Source organism: Zootoca vivipara, chromosome 5 (assembly GCF_965207765.1).
Source record: "Zootoca vivipara chromosome 5, rZooViv2.hap1.1, whole genome shotgun sequence".
Classification (NCBI taxonomy): Eukaryota; Metazoa; Chordata; class Lepidosauria; order Squamata; family Lacertidae; genus Zootoca; species Zootoca vivipara.
The window spans coordinates 48,296,194-48,319,227 of record NC_142588.1 but is presented as its reverse complement, the minus strand read 5'-3'; the positions used below and the strand labels follow the sequence as shown (position 1 = coordinate 48,319,227).

Sequence of the window (23,034 nt, the reverse complement as noted above, 5' to 3'; positions counted from 1 at the left end):
AGGAACTGACAACCCACTCCAGTATTTTGCCATGAAAACTCCATGGACATAAAAAAGGAGAAGCTTTGAGAAGGAAGTGAGTGTTTCCAAGGCATGCTCTGGTTCATGGGGTCACGGAGAGCTGAACACGACTTAGACGACTAAACAACAAAAAATAACAAAGTATACAGCTTCTGAAATAACCTCAGTTATTTGTTTCCAAAGCAATTGCCAACAATTCTGGCTAAACCCAGTGTATGTGATCCCATGTAAAGTCTGTTGTTTCTAGTAAGACTTGGAGATAAGTATTGCCCCACAGATATTTTGCACATTCATATGCTGTGTATTAAATAGGGGGCCATAATTTAGTATATGTGCTGCCAAAGCAAGCACAAATAGGGGGCCGTAATTTTATTGGCTAAGATCATTATTAACCAAAAGCATTTTGAATGGTTAACCCTGGGCCCAATTTTTCATCCGCCCAGACATTGCGTTAAACCTCCCGCCTTCAGATCAGTTGGTTTTAGAAAAGCAAACACATTTCAGAGCCACATGGTGGGGATAAGCACCAGGAAGGGGCTATTGTCTTCACACACTGCTTGGCACCTGGCTGGCTACTGCTGGAATCCAGATGCTGAACTACACGCAGCATTGTTCTGATCTTGCAAGGCTCTTCTTGCATTCTCATGAGCAGGTTCACTTGGACGGGCTTTAATTTCCCATTCTCAAACAGTTTGGATACCTGTGTCTTCATCAGCCTCTACCCTAATTGCTTCATATCTCAGCACCTATTGCTAGGCAAGAAAATTAAGACCTGGGGTTTGAAGGCTGTCTACTGCCTTGGGGAGAGTGGTTATAACCCAGCAGAATAACACCTACTTTATGCCCCAGGTTCACTCTCCAGCATCTCTAGTAACTGATTAGATTGGAGAAGACCTGTCCGCTGGAGACTTTGGAGAGCTGCTGCCAATACTGGGCTAGTTATACCAATGGTCAGGTTCACTATAAGTCAGCTTCTTCACATGTTCACTGTGTAAATTATTAGATGCCCGTGTTACTTGACGATCCATAGGGGAAGTTACAGGTGGGGAAGAGAAGAAAATTGTTGGAAGTGTTTATACCTATCCTGGGCAGCGAGGAGGATCTCTTTACTGCGAGGGCAGTAAAATGTCTCCTTGCTACCTCTGCATTTTATGATAGCTCACCTCGAAGCTCATAGTTGCTTCAGAGTCAGGTACTCTAAACTGATGGCTATGTGTATTTTGGAACACAGAACCCTAGGTGTGCCCATGTAGATATTTTAATGTATTTTTAATGTTTGTTGGAAGTCGCCCAGAGTGGCTGGGGAAACCCAGCCAGATGGGTGGGGTACAAATATATTATTATTATTATTATTATTATTATTATTATTATTATTATTATTATTGATATGGCAAAAGGGTAAAAATTTAAGTAAATAAATTTTCCTGATGTAAAAAATACATGGATCTCATGAAGCAATATTATCTATCTAGGTTTTAATAATATATCGGATGTGCACCAAGGGCAGCTCTCTCTCGTACATGGCTGCTAGTATGATGCTTTACAGCTAGTTTCAGGATTTTTGAGTTTTTCTTTGGTCCCCTCAATGTGGTCTTAATGATGGAGACAAAGATTGGGATAAGTGCATAGAAGTATTTTGACAATGTTGTACAAGCTCCTTCTGTCTATTCTTGTCAACCATCCAGAAAACATCAGGACTCCAAAAAAGAAGAGGAGAAAAAGAAGCCACACATAAAGAAACCTCTTAATGCGTTTATGTTGTATATGAAGGAAATGAGAGCAAAAGTTGTAGCAGAATGCACATTGAAAGAGAGTGCAGCCATCAATCAAATCCTTGGTCGAAGGGTAGGTAACTAGTCAGGATATGTATGTGCAAGTTTGCATGTGGGATAGAATGAGAGTGTGATACATGTCTTAAATGAAAGGGCACAATCCACAATGTTATTTTAAGTGTGATTATGGCATTTGGCTGCCCAGTGGAACATCTGAGCTTTCTGGTTGAATACTTACGCTTTGAAACTTCTTTGCATTCCAGTTACATAGAGAAGGAAATCAAGTTACATTTTCACCTTATGCATGTGCACCTGCACAGCGTAATCGTATGTTACATACTTTTATCCAGCAGATGCATTTCTTCCTTTTTCTGTCGACATGACCCTGCTTTGATGTAAACCTTGCCTTTTCAACTCCATCCACCTCTCCATCTCTTGGGCATCACCATACCTTGGTTGCTCTGCATGTCTTAGGAACCCCTGCATTCTTATTTCTCTCTGTTAGGTATCTCTAAACACACCACTGTAGCCTATTAGTGAAGAACTCTGCACTTAGAAGGCTGTAGAAGCTTTTACTTGAAGCTTGATTCTCCATTCTCTGGATGTAGGAACCTTAAGTCTGGATGTTGTATGAACTGTAGGCCTCTATTCACGAGTCCCATGTGAAGCTATAGTAATTTATGTAACTGGCAGCAGAAAAATAATAGTAAAAATAAACTTCTTGCATAAGGAAAATGGAGTTGTATCTTACAGCAGGCCTTCGCAACTTGTGGCAAAGCATAGTTCTGAGGACAGGTAGCAAATTCAAGATTTATTGATTTCCCAGCAAGCTACAGCTTGTAGGCTCTATTTTACTTGTTCTGTCACACATTGTGGAGGCCTGCCTTACAGGCATTAAAAATAGGTGTTTGTTTGATTAATGTATGTCATTATTATTATTTGGTGGAGGCTGGTTTACCAGAGTGACAAATTGTGACAAGTGGGGAAGGGAGAGGCAAATTTAATGTGTGCTCTGATTATGGGCATTTCTTGCATGTCTCGTTCAAATGAATGCTGGTTAAAGGGGAATAGCTGTTGGCGGCTGGTCCATCAGGGTGAGTGGGGCTATATCCCATCAAGACCTCACCTGCCTGCCTTTTTACTTATAACCGTTCCTGGGGTGGCACTGCCTGTCATTTTCCTCCTCCTTAGTCTCAGTGTTGCCCTTTCACAACACAGCAAAGAGGATGCTGGCGACAAAGCTGGAATTAGTTGATTCTGCCTGTCATTGGCTCCTGCTTCTTCTACTACTGTTGGTCTTCCAATGGGCACCATCTACCACTGGTAAAAGTACTTGAAGAATTGCACTATTGCATAGCTGCCAAGTTCTCCCTTTTTTTAAGGGAAATTCCCTTATGCTGAATAGGCTTCCTCACGAGAAAAGGGAAAACTTGGCAGCTATGCTATTCCATTTTCAAAAGTGAAAGGCTCCATCGGTATAACCCAGCTTAAGCTAACCTGGATAAAACAGAGTGCTTAATAATAAATAAATCAGTTGATATGCTTTAATTGGCTGCCATTTCCCAAAGTTTGAATGTGAATGCACATTGTACATACACTGTATTACTGACGTTCTGTTGTGCTTGTGTTTCTGTTTTCTTTCTCTATGCAGTGGCATGCATTATCCAGAGAAGAACAAGCTAAATATTATGAACTAGCCAGAAAGGAACGACAGCTCCACATGCAGCTTTACCCCGGCTGGTCCGCACGGGATAACTATGTAGGTGGCTATGTAGGTGGACTTTTTTTCAGTAGTAGAGCTTGTAGACAAGTACTGCTGTAATCTGCTGAAGTACACCCACACATGGAAGACAAGCACTACCAATCCGGTAATTCTAGCGGATGTTTTGGTTTTGTTGCCAACCCATTTGGATACAATTGGCACCCATTCAACTGAGGTGTGTCAGTAGAGCTCTGAGGGGGGGAGGAATCTGGCCGTGTGTCTTCCATCAGGGCACCAGCTTTTGTGCAGCTTACAAAAAAAAGAATATAAGAAAGAGCTCCCTCTCTATTAGCACCCTCATCTCTTTCCCTTACCCCCCAAATTAGTGCCTTGTTGCATACCTGTGTGAGAGTATAGTGGAAAGTGGAAGAATGGCTTACCCTAGCTTCAGAGAAGGACTGGCAAAGACTTGTTGGAGGTCTTGCTCTCAAGTGGGGCTAAATAAATTATTCCACCCTCTACTGTTTTATATTATTGTACTGTTGTCTGTCATGGTCACAATCTTTTTCATAAATGCTTTCAATTCATGATGTCTTTACCAAACATCTTGGTGCTAGCTATTGGTGAACTATTCCTGTGCAATTCTCATTTGCCACACTTTCTTCCATTGAGTTTTTCTAACCGTGGCTGCTTGGTTTCAGAGATCAGTGTCTCAATTTAACAAGAGAGATATGTGCATGGAACCTGCCTTTTGCATGCATGGCAAACCCTGCCTTTGTGCTGGCAATGCAGATGCATTGTGAATGAGCATTGGACACTGAAATGTTCATTCAAACCCTGTTGAAGTGGCTGGCTTCATCTTTAGATGGGAAGGGGATGCAAACCGGCATAAATCTACCAATTAATACGCATGACTGTTTGGTCACAGCTATGGCTGAATTGCAACCAAAGTCCCATAGACAGGAAATAAGCATAGCATGTACATTCAGAAGGAAGTAATAGCTCACTGATAAGTATTTCCAAGTTTAAAGATTGTACCTAATAGAAATTGGTAAAATCTGTAAAGCTTCCCAGACATAATCAGTCAATCAATCACTGAAAGGCACCAATCATGTAAGGGAAACTTTAAATAGAGGCCAGATGTCATCAGTAGCAAGACATTATTGCAAGATCACAAGTGGAAGGGGTGTAATCAATTTATTTCATTTAAAAACATTGCTCCTCTGCTTCTGCCACAGATACTTTTGAGCTGTTTCGCAGAATTATAATAATATACAAGTTGACATAAAAGCTGAAATACACAGCCCCAACATATTAGACCCTACCAAGCAGATGTTTAAACCAAATATTGCAAGCACTATGGAAAAGTTAATACAAGTAGGCTTTGACAGACCTCCTGAGCAGCTGGTTCTATAAAGGCCTATAATTGAGAAGGGTGTGCTTTATATCTGGTAGGATATTGGAGAGGTTTCACCTTAACATGAGAAGCTGGACCTCTGAAATTCCTTCTTCATACAGGTATAATAGGTACAGCATCCCTGACCTCCTTTGCCTCTGGTCATTGTATTGTTCCTGCCAATCTTAACCTCTCTTATTGCAGACACTCTGATATGCATTATATTTAGCAATTTTGTTGAATCTGCTGTCTCTATTATTTCTTTAGACTGCAGTTGTATGCACACTTTCCTGGGAGTAAGCTCCATAGAACTCAGTGAGGCTTAGTTCTAAGTGTGCGGGTGTGTTTGTTTTGTTTTGCAAAGGCAGGAATTTGTTCTTCTGTAAATTAGGTAACGTATGTTCTTATGCAGCATAAGCCTATAGCCCTACATGGAGAGGAGAGGCGCATTAATATGCTACCAAGCAACATTATATTAATTCCATTTATTGAGAGAAAACAAAGACAGCATCTTAGTTTAGTATTTTGGCTCCTAAAGATGAAGTGTTGTTTAAAACTTATAATCAACATCTGTGGTATCAAAATCCTCACATTATCCTTCCCTAGTTCTTATCTCTTCACATGCATAAGAGAGTATCTGTATACCCACTTTTGAGGTGATTTCCCTTACAACCGAGGAGCTGTCTCCGACCATTTTTGCCACCACCAAATTCATAGCCCACATTTTGTGCCATGAATGGAGTGGAATGAAGCTGTCAGACCACAGGGCCGATTCATTCCTGGTACTCTGCAGTCTGATTCCTCTTGGGAGTTCCTGGGGGAGTAACGTTGGGATGTGCTATAATGCTTGAAAGATTTTCAGGAAACATTTCCTCTGCTTTAGTGACTGTGTCACTGACAGATGGGCATGTTCTGTGTCTTAAATGTTTAGGACCTTTACATTTGTCCTCAGCGTGAGAGCACTGAAAATCCCTTTCTTCTCAAGCTAAAAAGGACAGGATAAGAAAGCTGATACGTCCCCAGCAGCTTGAGGCTCTATCCCCACCTGACCTTCAGGGGGAACCTTACTACAGTAGGAGAACTCAATAGCTTTGGATCACACAAGCACATGATCTACAAGGGTTTTACTTTTTTCTGCATAACACAGAATTCTTGGAGTCTATCCTCTTCCACGTGCTTTCTTTGGACAACAGTCTTTCTACAGATAGAGAAAGGAAATGGGGACTGCACTGTATGTAGTGACTAGATGACCCCCTGTATCATTTTCATCTTGTATTTAGGTGTCACACACATGATAGCCATAGCTGTCAAGTTTTCCCTTTTCTCGCGAGGAAGCCTATTCAGCATAAGGGAATTTCCCTTAAATAAAAGGTAGAACTTGACAGCTATGATGATAGTGTCTGCCATACCTAATGAAGTTTTGGAGGCCTCTGTGTACATATCTTAATTTTTTCACAACTTTAAGCGAAATTAAACATTAGAAACGAAGTCCTTGATTCCAACTGTCCGGTCAAAAATTAAGTAATAAATTTAGGGTTCATATTTTTATTTTTATTTAAGCAGCATGTCAACCGGGATAAGAATTTTGTAAACTGGAACGATTAAAAAAAACCCAACAACAACGATGTTCTGCTCCCTGAAGATAGATTAAAAGTTGTTACACAAAAACATGAATTTTCATTTTAAAAATAATCTCAGAAGTTCAATTTCAGTCCCAGGATGGATGGGCAACAGTCTTTGGGGATTCTTAGTTTGAAAAATATAAAACTAAGGAGGGCTATAATAAGGATTTATAAAACCATGCATTTATATCAAGTGAATGGTGAGGGAGAACAATAGCGTAGAGCTTATTAGCATAAGGTTTAGAAGTAAAAAAAGGAAGCACTTAAACATGCAATGCCTTATTAACATTTATTATGGCGAGATATAATGTCTCTTAGCTTAGATTGCTTTTAATTAATCAATAATTAGTCAATGGCTATTAGCCATGATATAGCATCTCCATCTTCAGAGGCTCTAGGTCTCTGGTGGCCAAACGCTGAGGACTAGCAGTGGAACAGAGTTTCTTGGTTTTAAGCTACCTAAAAGCATCTAACTCTCTGTTATTGGGGAATGAATACCAGGGTAGGTGGATATTGGGCTGATCCAGTAAGACAATGCTTTTGAATACTGTAAAATGTAGCAATTTTGAGAGGTAAAGGTAAAGGTACGCCTGACCATTAGGTCCAGTCGTGACCGACTCTGGGGTTGCAGCGCTCATCTCGCATTATTGGCCGAGGGAGCCAGCGTACATCTTCCAGGTCATGTGGCCAGCATGACAAAGCCGCTTCTGGCGAACCAGAGCAGCACACGGAAACGCTGTTTACCTTCCCGCTGTAGTGGTACCTATTTATCTACTTGCACTTTGAGGTGCTTTCGAACTGCTAGGTTGGCAGGAGCTGGGACCGAGCAACGGGAGCTCACCCCGTCACAGGGATTCGAACCGCCAACCTTCTGATCAGCAAGCCCTAGGCTCAGTGGTTTAACCCAGCTACATATTTTCCATGCATTGCCAAGATGTCATATAACATGATATCCTATGTTCCCATGCTGAATGGACCTGTCTGTGTAACATATACTAATATTAGGTTATGTGTTTTTATACTATAAAACTCCCTGCAATACTCACATGAAGGGCGATGCATAAATTTAATTCTTATTAACACCAATGATGAAGAACCTATGGCCCACCACATGTTGCTGGACTGCAGCACCCTTCATCCCTGACTATGAGCCAATACTGGCTTGGGTTGACAATATGTAGAGAGCTGCACATTCCCTACCCCTGCGTTAGGCACTGGAAATGTCTATAAGGTGGCTCAGCAAACAAAAAGAGGTTTGCCAGTCCATCTAATTATAGCTGTTAGACATCAAGTGTAGGAGCTTGTGAACATTGCACATTCTTCAGTGAAAAATACGCATCTCTCCCAGAACGCCAGGATTCTAATAGAAACAAAACATCTTTATACTGTTTCTTTTCTCCACAACATTGCCACTTATTTAATATTATGTACTGGGTTCAGAAACTTGTTTTTGAGGAAATATGGAAGGGCCTTGTTAGTCAAGTTCATCTATATTAACACAGATTTTCTAGCTTGGTTCGAAAAGTCAACCAAACTATCTGAAGTGAAAAGATGCACTTGTCAGGTATTTTTGATGGATTACTTTCGAAGGGGAGAATAGTTTTTCTAAAGTGCTTATTACAGTGTCAGATTAAATGATGGGAATTTACTTTTCAACAAGCTATCTTATCTGATAGTAAAGGAAGTTGGTCAAGTAGAAACTTATAATTGCATGACTTTTATGTGGGGAGGGAAACTTGAATTTCCCACCTCTTCGTCTAGAAGGATTAATTCAGTTATACCTGTTTTGCTCCTTTTCACGCAAAATAATAAACTCTCCATGAAAGATGTTGTTTATAAGTTCACTATCCTTGTCACTTTTGTTGGTAAAATAAAATGTATATATTTTATACCATAAATTTAAAACTGTTTCAATAATATTGCATTTTAAAAAATTATATATTTTATACCATAAATTTAAAGCTGTTTCAATAATATTGCATTTTAAAAAATTGATCCTTAGTTATGCAGTACACCATTGAAATAACTCTGAGTTGTTTTGGTCCCCTCTGTGGAATTATTTATGAAAAGGCTATGAAACATTAATCTTTGTGGATTTTGAGCGTGGTAGTACTATATAGCTGAGATACTAGCTCCATTCTGCAAATCACCTTTTATGTGGTAGAGATTAAGTTGAGGCTTAAGTTGGATAATTACTCCATTTCTGTAGTAGTGCCACAAAATTCCCGGCAGGTGCATTAAATCTTAACAAAACAAGCAAGCACTGACACAGCCTTCCATCAGCAAAAGTTCACCTGAACAAAACTTTATTCGTCACATCCAAATCGGCAGGGTAGCAGTTTACAACCAGAATGAGCAAGGAGGAACAAGTTCAAAGACCTTATGCCTGGAGACCTGCATGAGCTACATTTTCAAAAGGAGCGTTCACATCTCCTCTTCTTACTGGTACATTCCAGGGAACATAAACATCATAGTGGACATGCTGAGTTGAAATCCAAAATGAATCGCTGAAGTGGGAACTAGACCAAGCTATTGAAGAGAAGACATCACAGATCTAGGAAAGCCTCTCACCCACCTACCTTAGGGTTGTAGCCAAATCTTCATTAAGCCCAAAGCTTTCTCGTTCCGAGAACATGCTTTCAGTTTACCCACTGATGAACAGAGATCTAGTCTCTGTTACTCCCTTGTGAATTTCCATTAATATCTCCTTATTAGAAGCAGAACATGCAAGTAACCACCAGGCTAACCACACTACGCTGAGCCAATAAAGCAAGGTGAGACTGAGCAGCCTTTTAATGTTTGCTCAGCATTGCCAGTTCTGTTGTAGGGAAAGCAAATTTACTGAATATAGACACGAGCCCTATTCAGGCCTTATACTAAGGAGGGAAAATGCCATGTGAGAGGGCAGATGGGTGTGAGCATGCTAGCTTTACTTCACATAAACCCACAAGGTTGCTCTCCATAACTAATTGCAGCAGGGAACTGGCTTCTGCTTGTGATATACGTGAGCTCTGCATCATGTAGGAATCCTAGCCAAGTGGGGGAAACTTCAATGCAGACCTTTGCAGCTCAGCTTGTAAGGGGCAATGGCAACAGTGATGGGGTCGAACCTAGCATGTTCACCCCCATCTTCCTTCTCAGGTGTTTTATTTCCTTACTGGTATGATACCTGAATAGGACTTCTGTTCTTTACATTTCTTGGCGTATTAAAAATAAGAACGATGCTTCCTTAAGATTCACGGGGAAGTTGAGCCTTATTTCTTATACTTACGTACAGTATTTGTTTGTTTGCTTGTTTAAATTTATATACCCCCCCCCCCCTTCATCATAAGATCTCAAGGTGGTTTACAAAATAAAATACAAGATATAAACACAAGTAAATAATTAAAAACAAAACTGTTGGCAGATTGCTTGGAAAAGGTTTCCTGCTCAACGCAAGTTTGCAATCCATTTTTAACTTTATTTGTTCATTTGTTCATGAGATTTTGTCAGACATTGTAGAGCATATTTTGGGTACAATATTTTCCCACCCATCCCCAGCATGGATGAAGAGGGGAAGAATGTAATGGTAATTTATGTAACACAGACAGAGTCCTGATTGCTGGCCACTTTTGGATTCTTTATGGGAAGTGTTGACATTAAATGCTCTGACACTATTTTATCCAATAGTAGTCTATATCGGTAGTCTTCAGCGCTTCAGATCCAAGACCCACCTTTAACCCAAACATGCATTTGGCAGCTGATTTATTCTATCATACATTTATGTGCTGCTCTTTGTACACGGTGTAAGTTATACTCCTAGGAGTTCTGAAGTGTCGCTATGACTAGAATAAAATGTTAAGTAGAAAGTGGGCAATTTGAGATGCTGAGCTGAAAAGCGCTGTGTTGCCACACACATTGAAATGTTTTCAAATATGTACAATTCTAGCAAGCTTTGCAGAACCTTCCTTTCCTCTTGCCTCTTTTTGAAAGTAGGTTCTGTAACAACCCTTTCATGTATTTGTGTTTCATTCAGGGCAAAAAGAAGAAAAGGAAAAGGGACAAACAGCCAGGAGAGACCAATGGTAAGTAAAATGGAATGTTTTACATATTCCTTAGTGGAACAATGAAGGCCATAAGTTACTAATACTGTGCATAAGAAGTTTGAAATCTCCCAGCCTTCTTGCCACAGGGCCATTACTACATCCAGCTTTTTTCCTGTTGGATTTTTAAGTACAGTTAAATTATTATTGCTCGCCTTTTAAAACTAGTAGCCATGTAAATGCATGAATAGCATATTATAATGGTAGTTATGTTTGTCCTTAATAACTGCAGAGCTACTCCCTGTAGAGCCATAGTTTGTTAATGCCTGTGCCATTATTACCAAAGGTGTGTGTGTGAGAGAGTTTGGTATTAATCTGGGCTGTTTCTGTGTGATCTGATGCATGCCTTTACAGTGGTAAATTGCAGCCATTTTTTAATAAATTAAGGAGGTTTGCCATTCTTTCTAGAAAATTAGAAATACTGCATAGGCAATCTCATAGACAATTTTGAAAAAGCCCTGATTAATTTTTTTCTTTGAAGCCTTTGTATAATTTGTTCTTTTTTTTCAGAACACAGCGAATGTTTCCTAAATCCTTGCCTTTCACTTCCTCCGATTACAGGTGCTAATGTCATTTTCAGCCATTTAAAATAGTTTTGTAAATTGCTCTCTCTTTTTTTTTATCCTGCCATTTTAGATTTTATTAACATTTAAACACTGACATTAAAAATAAATTTATCATTCACACGTTTGTAGCGTATATATATATATATTTATAATGTGCTATGGTTAGTTTTTTCTTTGTTTCTGATTTGTTATTCATTACAGTTGCTATTAAACAGTAATGCAGTAAAAAAAATAACTCATTTGTACTAACTGTGCAAATTGAATATGCAGTATTTCTTTAAAGAGACTGATATAAAAAGCTTAATAATGAACCTCCTTAATCTAATGGCATTTTATGCGGCACCCACTAAGCCTTCTCATGCCTGCATGCGATAAATATATATATCTATATAGATATATATATAGACATATGCCTTTCTACTCAAACATATCCATTGCTATTCACCTGCTTTACCTGCATACCACTTGCTTCCATGCTTCTGATCATTTTATTTCTGGCTGAAACTAACATATCCATTTTGCTATCTGCTTATTCTGAGCCATTTCTTTTTCTTTTTCTTTTTAAAATTATTTTTTTTAAAATACAAATTGAATGTTTATTCCCAAAGCTGCATTATCCCCCCCTCCAAGAAGAAAGCATGTTAGATCTTTCTATACTAAGTTCCTTGTCTCTCCACACCCCACCCCACCCCACCCCCACATCTTTTTTCCCTATAAAAAAGAAGTATTTCTATATCAACAGAGCAGTCCACCAAATAGTGTTCCTCACAAATCCGCTGCATTTCTTGGGGGCTTGTGCCTCCAATGCCTCTTGAATCAATTGAAATTCTTCCTATTATTATTATTATTAAAGTCAGTCCTTTCAAAAGGGATACTGCAGCTTTAATTGCAACAGCTAATTTCAAAAGTTTGATAGATGTGACAATCACTATTTAAAGAAAATAAAAACAATCAAAAGTTGATATTTTGCAGTTAATAATGAGGTCATTGATTTTATTTCCTTTTATTTTTATTTATTTTTCTTATTTTTATTTTTTATTCTCCTTCTCTCTCTCTCTTTCTCTCTCTCTTTCTTTCTTTCTCTTTTCCTGCTCGCTTCTTTCTTGACCTCATTCAGACCTGAGCGCTCCTAAGAAATGCCGAGCGCGCTTTGGCCTTGATCAACAGAATAACTGGTGCGGCCCCTGCAGGTGTGTATAGTCTCCCCCCACCCACCCACCCCGACTTGCTATGGCTGGTTTTGCAGCTGGTTTATTTGGTACTTCCCCCTTCCCCTCCCTTTTCTCCTGCTTTGTTGCTTTGTAGCTCTGTGTTGTGATCTAGAAGACACAAGGGAGTGGGACGCTGCCGTGAATGATCATCTCTTTCTGTTTAAAGGATTTCGCTCTCTTCCGCGCCCCCCCCCCGCCCCCCTCATTTTTGTTTCCTCCACCCACCTGCTCACTGCCGCTAGCTGGAAAATTCCCACTGTAAGACAGCATCAGCCTAGGCTTGCACACACAATCGCACCCTCCTCTCTGGAAAGTTCCATACCCCATATATATAACATTGCTAAACATCCTTTGATACCACAGTGCAGAGTTCAACAGAGAAGACACAGGGCTAAGTGAAGACAATGCACAGCAGGCTTAGGCATTGTGTGTCACCTTGTGGAGATCCTCTTTCTTTCTTGCCCTTTGGTCTGCGAGATTGCCAAATGAACTGGGAGAAATGTTAGTTGTAGCTAAGATTTCACATCCAACTGAGCTCTATCCACCATTGTGTTGTATTTTTTTGTGTTTACCTTGTGCTAACAGATGCAAATACTCCAAAGAAGTGTCGGGCATTGTTCGGGCTTGACCGACAGAGTTTATGGTGCAAACCATGCAGGTATACTACCCATTAGGCCTTTGGGAACTAAAAGCATTCTGTCATCTTAGTATTAAATGTGTGGTTTATTTTTAATCCCTCCCCTTCCACTTCTCGCCTTCCTTGCTTCTACGACATTGATTGCTAATAAATTTTGATCTTCAGAATTCCTTGCTAATTCAGTGCAAATTTCTTTTCCTTCTTGACCAATAACCTCTCTTTTGGTAGTAGAACTGGGACTTGGTGCACACATCCCCAAGATGCAGAAACTAACATTTTCTTGGTCAAACAAGTGTGTTAAGTGGACATCCATACAAGTGTCTATGTGTATGCTCTCAGTCTCCAAAGGATATTTGCAGCACTGGTATTTTCACTGTGATGAAAGAGGATACAAATTAGAACTTCTGCTTGGATCTAAGCTTATAATATATTGGGAGTCTATATAACAAATTCTTCTGTATGTTTTTGAATCAATCTTGTGTGCTTATGAAAGCTCAACTAAAATTCATATTCGGCACATTCATAAGGTGCCTGGCAAAAAAAATATTTGCAGTAGTCCATCTGTCGCTGGCTTGTTAAGTTGACATTTGCTTGGCAAGTTGTTTTGGGATTTTAATCAAATTACAGGACATTGTTCTGCATTGTTCAGCTTAATGGCACCGAAGACCAAAACATTTGAAACAACCCATGTTCTACTGCAGGATAAATTCAGTATGCACTTGTTTCTTGGTGAAGGGAAGCAAACTATCTCTTGTTGCATTCTTTTTTCCCCTTAATATGGTTAAATTTGTTATTTCTCTGTTCTGATCCAAGCAGTCTTTGAATTTGGAATATTATGATGGTAGGTATCTCAGTCCAACACACACTCTTTTCTGTATGTAGTGCTTCCCCTCCTCACCTTTCCCTCTGATTCACACCCATACCATGTGCTTCATTCTGTTTTTTTTAGACAGTAGAGCAGTTATTCATATGATATGCATGCCAATTCTGTTAGTTTTGTGATGCCAAGCTATACACATGGATTGAAAACGTACTGTACATCTAATTGTTAGATAAAGTTCATGCATTGTCCTTTAAGGACGGCATTCCACCTAAACTCTGTAACTTCCCATCAGATGCATGCGTAAACACTGTGATTGTGTGACAGAAGCAGCAAATAGCACAGGTCATTGTCAATGCAGATTACTGAATACCTTTTGAAAATTACAAGTTCAAGAAACATTTGAACAGCCAGATTACAACTTTAGCTTTGAAAAAAAATATGAGACAACTCATTAAGAGAGAGAAATTCCTCTTAACACTACTAAGCTTATCTGGCAGTTATTCTAGTACATAGAGACATAGGCGGCCATTTTTATATCTGTCAAAACTAGAATGCTGATGGAAGGTAGGAATTATGCTCTAAATCCCTTATCAGTAAAGGGACTGTTTTGAACTGAGATAGAGGCCAGTAATGTTGGCTCCACACATCTGGTCACTGCAACATAAGCAAAGGCATCCCTAGCCATCTATCTTGCAGGATATACAGTAATAAATACATCGGAAAAGGCTTCGTTTGGGGCACCTCAGGTGCTCACTGCCATATTCACCTGTGTCTTGGTTTGTGCACAGTTCTGAAATTCTCTTTGCCCTGGGAGGAAAATGAGATTAAAGACCGTATTTGTATGTATGTGTCTTGGTTTGGTTGACAGTGGCCAAGGTGCATAATTGTGCATGGGAAGGAGGTTGGGATCAAGGGAGCCCACTAGGATGACTTTTGAGGATCAGATTTGGCTGCAGATGCCTGTTTCCGGCATCTGCCTCTTTTATTACCTTTTTACTGCAACCAGTATTTTATTGCTTTAAAACTACATTTAACTGTTTTTCAAGTCATATTTAAAGAGGATCTGCTACATGATCTGTAGTATTTTCAGTCAAGTGATCATTGAATTGTGTGCGGAGAGAAACAAACTCTTTTTTTAATACAAAATAGCATTTTCAGCTTAACATAATTTCAGTTTAGTTCTAAAAGCTTTGCGGTAGGATCATTAAAATGCCATTCTTGAAGCTACAGAGCATGCATATTAACACTGCAAAAAAATTTTAAACAAACTGTTACAATAAACTTTAATAGAGTACACAGTTGAAACTCTGTAGGTAATCACTTTCTCTCTTTCTTTCTCTCCCTCCCTCTTTCTACTTGACTCCAGAGGTTTTTTTCCCCCTCTGGGGATAGATGATACATTGCAGAGTTCAGTAAAGGAGCAAATACTGGACCTTTTTGGGTGGGGGCATCCCACAAACCAAGACAGTTTTTGATTTATGATAGCAAAATTTTACTGAGAGTAAAATGAGGACAGTTGGGACAATATTAGTATGAATTAGTACTTAATATCCCAAATATGCATTAGTCTGTGAGGATAGGTAAGTGTCATGGCCCACACTTCATGTGTGTATCATACCTAGGTCAGTACAGTCTAGAACATACAATTAAATACTTTAAAGGTCAGTTAAATTAGGTATAATGCTTTTAGATAGAAATTTGGTTTTCTATAGCTGTTACCAGTGGCATCATAACTAGCTGAACAATAAAGTGCTTTTGGGTTTCAATTCCAGTATTTGCTTCATGGTATGTCATCTACAGCATATATGTACGAGACATTTACCACTGGACTCAGGAACACCTTAATTATTCAATTAATTAATCTAAACATGCTTTGGAGCTAAAAAATTTGCCCATAATCCACTAGGTCTAAAGTGGAGAGAGAGAGAGAGAGGAGCTTTGCATGTTCCATTGCTTCTTAGTGCTGTGTTTATATTTCACAGTTCTGTGGCTGTTCTGTGTAAGCACAGAAACTTTTGTTGAGTGCTGAATTAAAAAGTTGTAAGATTATTATTTTTTAAAGCAAGTTCCTGTACCTTTTGGTCAGGAAAATCACTGCCAACATCTTGAATTTCCAAATGTTGACCAGAGAAGGAAAATAGATTTATGGCTTGCATAGCACTTTGTCCCTTGCCATAACTCACAAAATAAATTGTTCAGGATAAGAAACTAGGTCTGCATTTATGAGTTATTATAGAATTCAGCTTTTCTCAGCACTGATTTTCCCCCCCACATACTACCCTGGGCTTACGACTTGTTTTCTACAAGCCTCATGCTGATGACCTACACCTGATGCAACACTAATCACACACGTCCTAAGAAACATCCGTTTCTCTTGTCCTTTATATAAAACTGATTTGCCTGAACCATACGAGACTGATTCCGATTTTGAAGTGATTTCTGTAAATGAACGGCAGCAAATAGTAACAACCGAAACACCACTTTCAGTAAGGATGCTACATTTTGCCATAGCGTTTTGCTGGGTTTTCTTGGCCCGATGCTGCAGGGAAATCCTTCAGTTGTAAAGAAGAGTGGGTGCCAGGGAGGTGGAGGAAACTGAATCTGGGCACGGATCCCAATCCTATTAGGAACAACGTTGGTAATGCAGACATGTTTACCGTAGTTCTCTTCAGCACCCCAGAACAAGAACCCATCTTGAACCTTGGTTGGCTTCTTTATGGGCATACCATTGCAGGCTATGCCTGTAATGTCCAAATCTTTGAGCAAGGAGGTACACCTGTGAAGTTGAGTTTGGTGGGAGGGGTTAGCATCTAGAGATCCTACCCATTGATCCATGTAGTGCATGCATGCACACACATGCTCCTCTACCCTTCGTCCTGCATGGCCTGCCAGAGCCTCCCACTGCCTCCCACCAACAGCATGGTGACTGATCTAGAAGGTCACCATGGCATTGACAGGTATTTGGAAAATGCTGGTCTGCAAAGCAAGAGAATAGTACCTTGCATGCCGATGCGGAACATATAATGGGATCTCCTAAATATTAGCACCACTCTGTTAATATAATCTTGCTTATTTCCCATGGGTTGGTTAAAAAAAAATGCTGCTTTGAACTGTTGATATGGTAACATTGCCTCCTTTCTGCCTGAAGGGGCTAATTAAAGAGTAAGACATAAAGAACATGAAATAGTTCAGGCCAGTGGACTACATCAATTTCTTGCTAATAGATTTCCAGTTTTTATTACTTTAGGTAGGAGGCTTCTAGCAAGGTTCTGTTTAGAGCCCACCAATTACTCTTTTTATCTTTTAACTTGCCTTAATAAAGCATGGTTTGCTGTTGCTTGCCATCTTGCACTTTCTCTTTCCTTTTATTTTCTGCTCTGCGCTTTGTTGCTTTCATTCATAAGGTTTTACATGCATGGCTGTCTTAGTTTCTAGCATGTATTGATCAGCAGGCTAATATGGTTAAAATTCTCCACTGCCCTAACAATTGACTTTGCTGTGTGGAACTTTGGGCAGAACCTTCATCTCATTTTTGGGGGGGGGGGAGAGGGAAAAGTTGTTAATCCCGTTCTATTCCAGAAACCTTTAGGAATCGACAAGAGCAAGTTCCTTGGGTTTCCTAGATAATCTTTTCTAAAATGTGACCCATTTTATTAATTTATTATAAAAATATTTATATCCCACTAAATCCTTAAAAAACATATCAAAGCAGTTTACGACATTAAAATGATTTTTTTAGAAATCCATACCATAAAAGCATAATTAAAAACGATTCAAAAGGGCGGGGGAGGGGGGGAATAAGAGCTAAATTTGGAAGCTGCCTTACACAATTTGCTCCATTTTGACCAGTATTGTTTACACTGCCTGGCAGCAGCTTTCAGACAGAGGTCTCTCCTAGTCCTACCAGGAGATGCCAGGGATTGAACCTGGGACCTCATAGAAGAAAGTGCAAATGTATCATTGAAGGTGCAGTGACAGAGCATCAGTGGAGTGAAATGGAGATTGTGACATGAGACTAATGCTGGGTGGAATGCTCTCTGAAGTGGACATAGTCCACTCACTTGGATTTGAAAGTGTTAGCTCTCAGATTACAGATGACTGGGTGATAGCGTTACTTTACTGGGCTTTTATAATTGTGCCAGCTGACCTTTATAATTCTACATATGGGTCAGCTTGGAATCATTCACTTAAGCCCTGGCACCCGTTGGAGGTATTGGTCAATTTCAATACAGGGTCAACTTCAACTGGCCACATACTTGCCTCTCGGCCTCAAATGAGAGTCTCATGCTAACAGATGTGCAAGGGAACATCAGTTGAGAAAGGTGCCTTGTATTTGCTCCAACACGAGTGCTTTGGGCAAAAAAAGAGAAAAAGATCAAAATGTTGTTTTTGCTGTGACCGGTTTCTAGAATCCGTTTGCCCTGTGAGAATCTGCTCCAGAGGACGTATTCATTGTATGCCTAATATTTTTGTTCTGCCACTAGACGTGTCTTCTAAATATTAGGCAGTAGGTGCAATGCATAGATGTCATTCTTTATGTAAGCTGGATAAGCCAGGGTGCATAGTGGCCTGATTTAATAGCATTGATAATTTTTGTGAAATTCTTAACCGTTTTCTGATTGTTTCTCTTTACAATGATACCTATTGTTGCTTCGTTTGTGCACCCCACACCTAACCAAGATTTAAGTTTTCTTTTGAAGTTCTTTTAATTTCTATAAATTAAAGTAGAAGCCAAACCATTCCTTCTCCCAACCCACCCTTTACAAAATAAAATAAAATAAATGAATGTGTGATAATCCACAACCTGCAGGTTATACAACCAGTTATTCTTGTTAATTCGGACGGTATTTCTGTTCATCTTCCTTTTCCTTCATTTCCCACTTTTATTCTTCCTGTTACTCTTTCCTCTTTTTTGTTTCTGTGTGACGTTGATTTTTTTGTTTGTTTTTTGTTTTCACACGGTGTGGTTCTAAACAGAAACAAGCAGGAGTGGTAGATCCTCGGCTACAGTTTGTCGCAAAGGTGGGGTTTCTTCCAAGGCAGGCAGGGAGATATTCCAGAAGCGAGACTCCAGAGTCAGTCTTTCAGAATGCTGGGTGCCAACTGAGAGGAAGTATCTGCCATATTTTCGTTTGTAGGGGAACGAGAATGTAAACAGCTAAGGATAAATTCACATGGTGCTAAAAGAACATCAAACCAATTGCTTTTAAAATAAATAAATAAATAAATGCCTAAATGGGACAAAGAGCAAATTCCTCTAGTTAGCAGAAAGAAGGATTCCTTAATTGTTATCCAGAGGTAGCCAGCACCATTATAATAATTGGGTATAGCTAAACAGAGCCCGGCATAGTTGGTTGATGGCTCTTTGCTTTAGGGTTATTATTTTCCCCTCCAAATAGCGTCTTTGCCCTTCATTCACAGATTGCTCTCTCCCTATTTCTAGGAGAAAAAAAAAGTGCGTTCGCTACATACAAGGTGAAGGCAGCTGCGTCAGCCCACCCTCTTCAGATGGAAGCCTACTAGACTCGCCACCGTCTTCTCCCAACATGCTAGCCTCCCCCACAAGAGACTCAAAACCACAGACTGAACAAACCCAACCTCTCTCGCTCACATTGAAACCCGACCCACTTTCACACCTCTCGATGATGCCGCCCCCGCCGTCTGAAAGCTCCACTAGCAAATCCAGCGGTCTGCCTGCTAGTAATTGTCAGAACGGGGCACTGGACCATCAGTCTGCCACTTTACCGCAGTCCGCCCCGTCCTCCTCTTCGCTAGCGCAACCCTCGACATCCTCCTTGCATTCCCATAATTCTTTGGCTGGGACACACCCTCAGCCGCTGTCACTCGTCACCAAGTCTTTAGAATAGCTTTAGCCTCTTGTAGCCGTTTTTAAATTTTGCTTCATTTCTTTTTGTGTCAAGATTTCTCCCCTCCCCCCTTTTTCGTTTATATATTTTTTAAAAAATTTGTGCCATACGGCTGGCTACATTAGTTGATGTGTATCGAGTTCATTGGTCAATATTTGACCCATCCTTATTTCAATTTTTTTCCCTTTTTAAATATGTAGATGGAGAGAAAAAAAGCCTCATGATTCTGCCAAAATTTTTATCAACAGCTGTTTAAAGTCTTTGTAGCGTTTAAAATATATATATATATAAATATATATATACATAACTGTTATGTAGTTCCAATAGCTTAGTTTCAAAGACTGATTTTAAAAATGAAAAAAAGAAGCAATTTTGAAGCAGCCCTTGCCGAAGGCGTTGGTTCTTTATTATTTGTATTAAATACGAGCTTGCGAACCAATCATTTTACATCTGGTTTTTAAAACTTTTTAAGGGCACAATGAATGCAGTGCCGCTATTTTTCCCCCGTTTTCTTTTTCCTTTGTGTGATATAACTTTTCTTGTGATGTTACTTGTTATTGTTTAAATGTACAGAAACAAAGGGTTAAAATGTGTTAATATACCTTGTTCCATGGTGTTGTTCTTTTTGGGGGGAGGGAACGCTACTCAACAATTAAAAAGTATCACAACGCTATTGGACCAGTAGTATTTATTGCTTTAGAGATTGCTTGTTGTATCTGTATGTTTGTCCATTTTTTAAAAGAAATGCTTTCCTTTCTTTTTTTTCCTTGAAACATTGTGTAAAGGGTTTTTTCCCCCCCTTAGTGTAAGCAACATATATATAACAACTCATTTGTACAAGGTTTTTAAGTTTATATATAAATGTGTATATATATATTTTTGTTGGCTTCTTTTTTATTTTGTTTTAATTTCTTCCTTTTTTTTGTCACACAGTTGCCACCAAATGGACATTTGCAGATGGATCAATAGTGTAAAAAACAAAAAAAAGCTTTAAAAGCCATTACATGAAATAAGACTTGAAAATTTAGCACGGGACTTTTTATCAGTGCTGTTGGAAAAAACAGCAGAGTTTCCCATTCAGAACTGCAGATGACTTCCCTGCCACTTGTAGGCTGTGAGCAAAAAAGTTTATGTGCCAAAATTCTCAGTGATTTTCTCCTTTCCCAACAATTTTTATGCTGTACTTTTTTTTTGTTCATCCTGTTTTGCTGTGATGTTACATAGGTAGATATGTATGTAGTTTTTAATGTCACCTATTACAGACGTGTTTGGTAGCAGATTGTCCAGAAAGCATTTTAAAATGAAGAGGTATAAACCCTAAAGGGCCAAATTTCTGTATATTAGATTATTCATAAAATGAAAAATCAGACTGCCACTTTTATGTACACTTACTACATACAGGTAGGTAGCAAACTAGGCATGTTGATGTTGCAAATTTTTTAAGAGAAGATAAATGCTGTATAAAGCTGAAAAAAATGTTCATCTGTTCATCCAGTGCCATTGTAGTTGACATGAAGCGATTGTAAAGCTGTCTCCAGTTTTCTTCTCTGGTTTATTAAGATGCTAACTATGACATTTTTTTGTGTGAATCCTTTGAATGTTTCCTAACAGTTGTGATGTTACTGTTCCGTTTTATTGCTCTTATTCCGATTTTTCATTTCTAATGGTTTGGAAGCCATTTTTGTAATGAATAAATGTCCATGCTGTACAGTATCTGTAGCATGCAGTTCTGGATTAATAAAAGCAACTTAGTACGTGCAGATGGACTTGCAGCTCATTTACATAGAGGTTTTATTTAACCCCCCAGCACCTCCGCCAAGAAGGCTTTCAACAGGATGTGGTTTTTATCTGTTTCAGGAAAAGCAGCTTTAAAAAATGCTGAATAAACCAACATAGAGTTTGGGCAGGTTGCTAAGTATTTTGCGACTGCCTAGGCTTGAGGTTATTTTATAATGTTTCAGATCAGAGCAGCATAGGATTGGCGCAAGACCATTTGGACACTGTTTATTCACCAAACACAGATAGGTAATATTCACTGAGAGATTGTGTCTCACCCAAAATACACAATCTGAACTAAATTTGGATACTTTAGCCTCTAGGCCAGAAGCGGCCAACTTAGCTCCCCATCTTGGCCACTGGCCATGCAACAACCTCTGGAGGGCATCCATGGTGGTTCTCTCTGCTCTAGACTATGCATAAGGGCAGGCATAGGCAAACCCTGGCCCTCCAGATGTTTGGAACTACAATTCCCATCATCCCTAGCTAACAGGACCAGTGGTTAGGGATGATGGGCATTGTAGTCACAAACATCTGGAGGGCAGGACTTTGCCTATGCCTGGCATAGGGCAACCATAATTTGAAAAGGGGGTAGAGCTTCTGTTGCTGTAAGAGGTCTGAAGAGAACCCAGATGCCTCTTGGCAGGTTTCAAGAAGCATCTTAGAGGGAAAGCACAACCACACTTAGGATCCCGCTTTCCACGGTTCCTTGCAGTATGCAAGCAAAAGAACAAAAAAGGGAGACATGTAAGCTTCAGATGAACACGGAGCTTACATATTTCTTAGATGGAGTAGAGTTCCCTTTTCTTATATTACAAGGAGTAGCAGAAAGTAAATGAGAGAAAACATGCTGAGATGCTCTTCAGTGCTTCTTGAAATGTACATAATATCCCACAATGTTGCAAGGGTATGGAAAAAATGATAACTCCATTCTACTCCTCCATACAGCTCTTGAGAAGAAGTTCATCAGGAATCCTGTCTCTCTCTTTTTTTGAAATTTGGACACCCTTTTCACCCACAGTTCTTCCCCACTGCAGTAAATTCTGTTGTCAAAAACTTGGAGCAAATATTTTTCTCCCATATTTGCAGACAAGATCATCTCTAGAATTCCGCTGCCATTCATTTGAGGATTTTAATTATTGGTACAACCATACGTCTTCCTATGCCTGTTGAATGGAATCTCCAGCTTCCCTTCTCTGCAAGGACAGAATGCATTTGAAGCACATACAGTGCTAAGAATTATTGCAGCCAGGAATTTGTAGATACTTAGTAGGCTAAATTCAGCTTACATTTTGTGCATTTCAATTCTTCTGACACATGCTCTCCCCATCAACTAAAACTCACGTGGCTCCTCAGTTCTAAGAGCTCCCCAACTTTGGACACTGTTGTTTGGAGAACAGCACACATTTGAATAATGTACATATCCTTTACTTGGCAGTATGTTGTGTTTTCTTAATGTTGCATTATCTGCATGACATTATTTTCTCAATAAAAAGGATTACTGTATCTTTTTTGCAACTTGTAGCAATCTGTGAACACCAATAACTCATGTAGCTCTG

General features: G+C 39.4%; 1 protein-coding gene across 25 annotated transcripts in view; it reads left to right on the top strand.

The window, feature by feature from the left end:
- The window catches only part of TCF7L2 (transcription factor 7 like 2), a 204,539-nt gene extending 183,080 nt beyond the window's left edge, over positions 1 to 21,459 (top strand). For 4 of the 25 annotated variants that reach the window (XM_060274737.2, XM_060274735.2, XM_088670574.1 and 1 more), the window contains 6 exons: positions 1,707 to 1,866; positions 3,445 to 3,552; positions 10,529 to 10,577; positions 11,106 to 11,156; positions 12,279 to 12,351; positions 19,276 to 21,459. In XM_060274737.2, coding sequence (XP_060130720.1) covers positions 1,707 to 1,866; positions 3,445 to 3,552; positions 10,529 to 10,577; positions 11,106 to 11,156; positions 12,279 to 12,351; positions 19,276 to 19,699 — 865 coding nt within the window. In that variant the 3' untranslated portion in view covers positions 19,700 to 21,459. Of the gene's footprint in view, positions 1 to 1,706; positions 1,867 to 3,444; positions 3,565 to 10,528; positions 10,578 to 11,105; positions 11,157 to 12,278; positions 12,352 to 12,957; positions 13,031 to 19,275 lie in introns of all 25 variants that reach the window. The other 21 variants (XM_060274736.2, XM_060274733.2, XM_088670573.1 and 18 more) reach the window with 10 other exon arrangements.
- Positions 21,460 to 23,034: the final 1,575 nt, after the last annotated feature.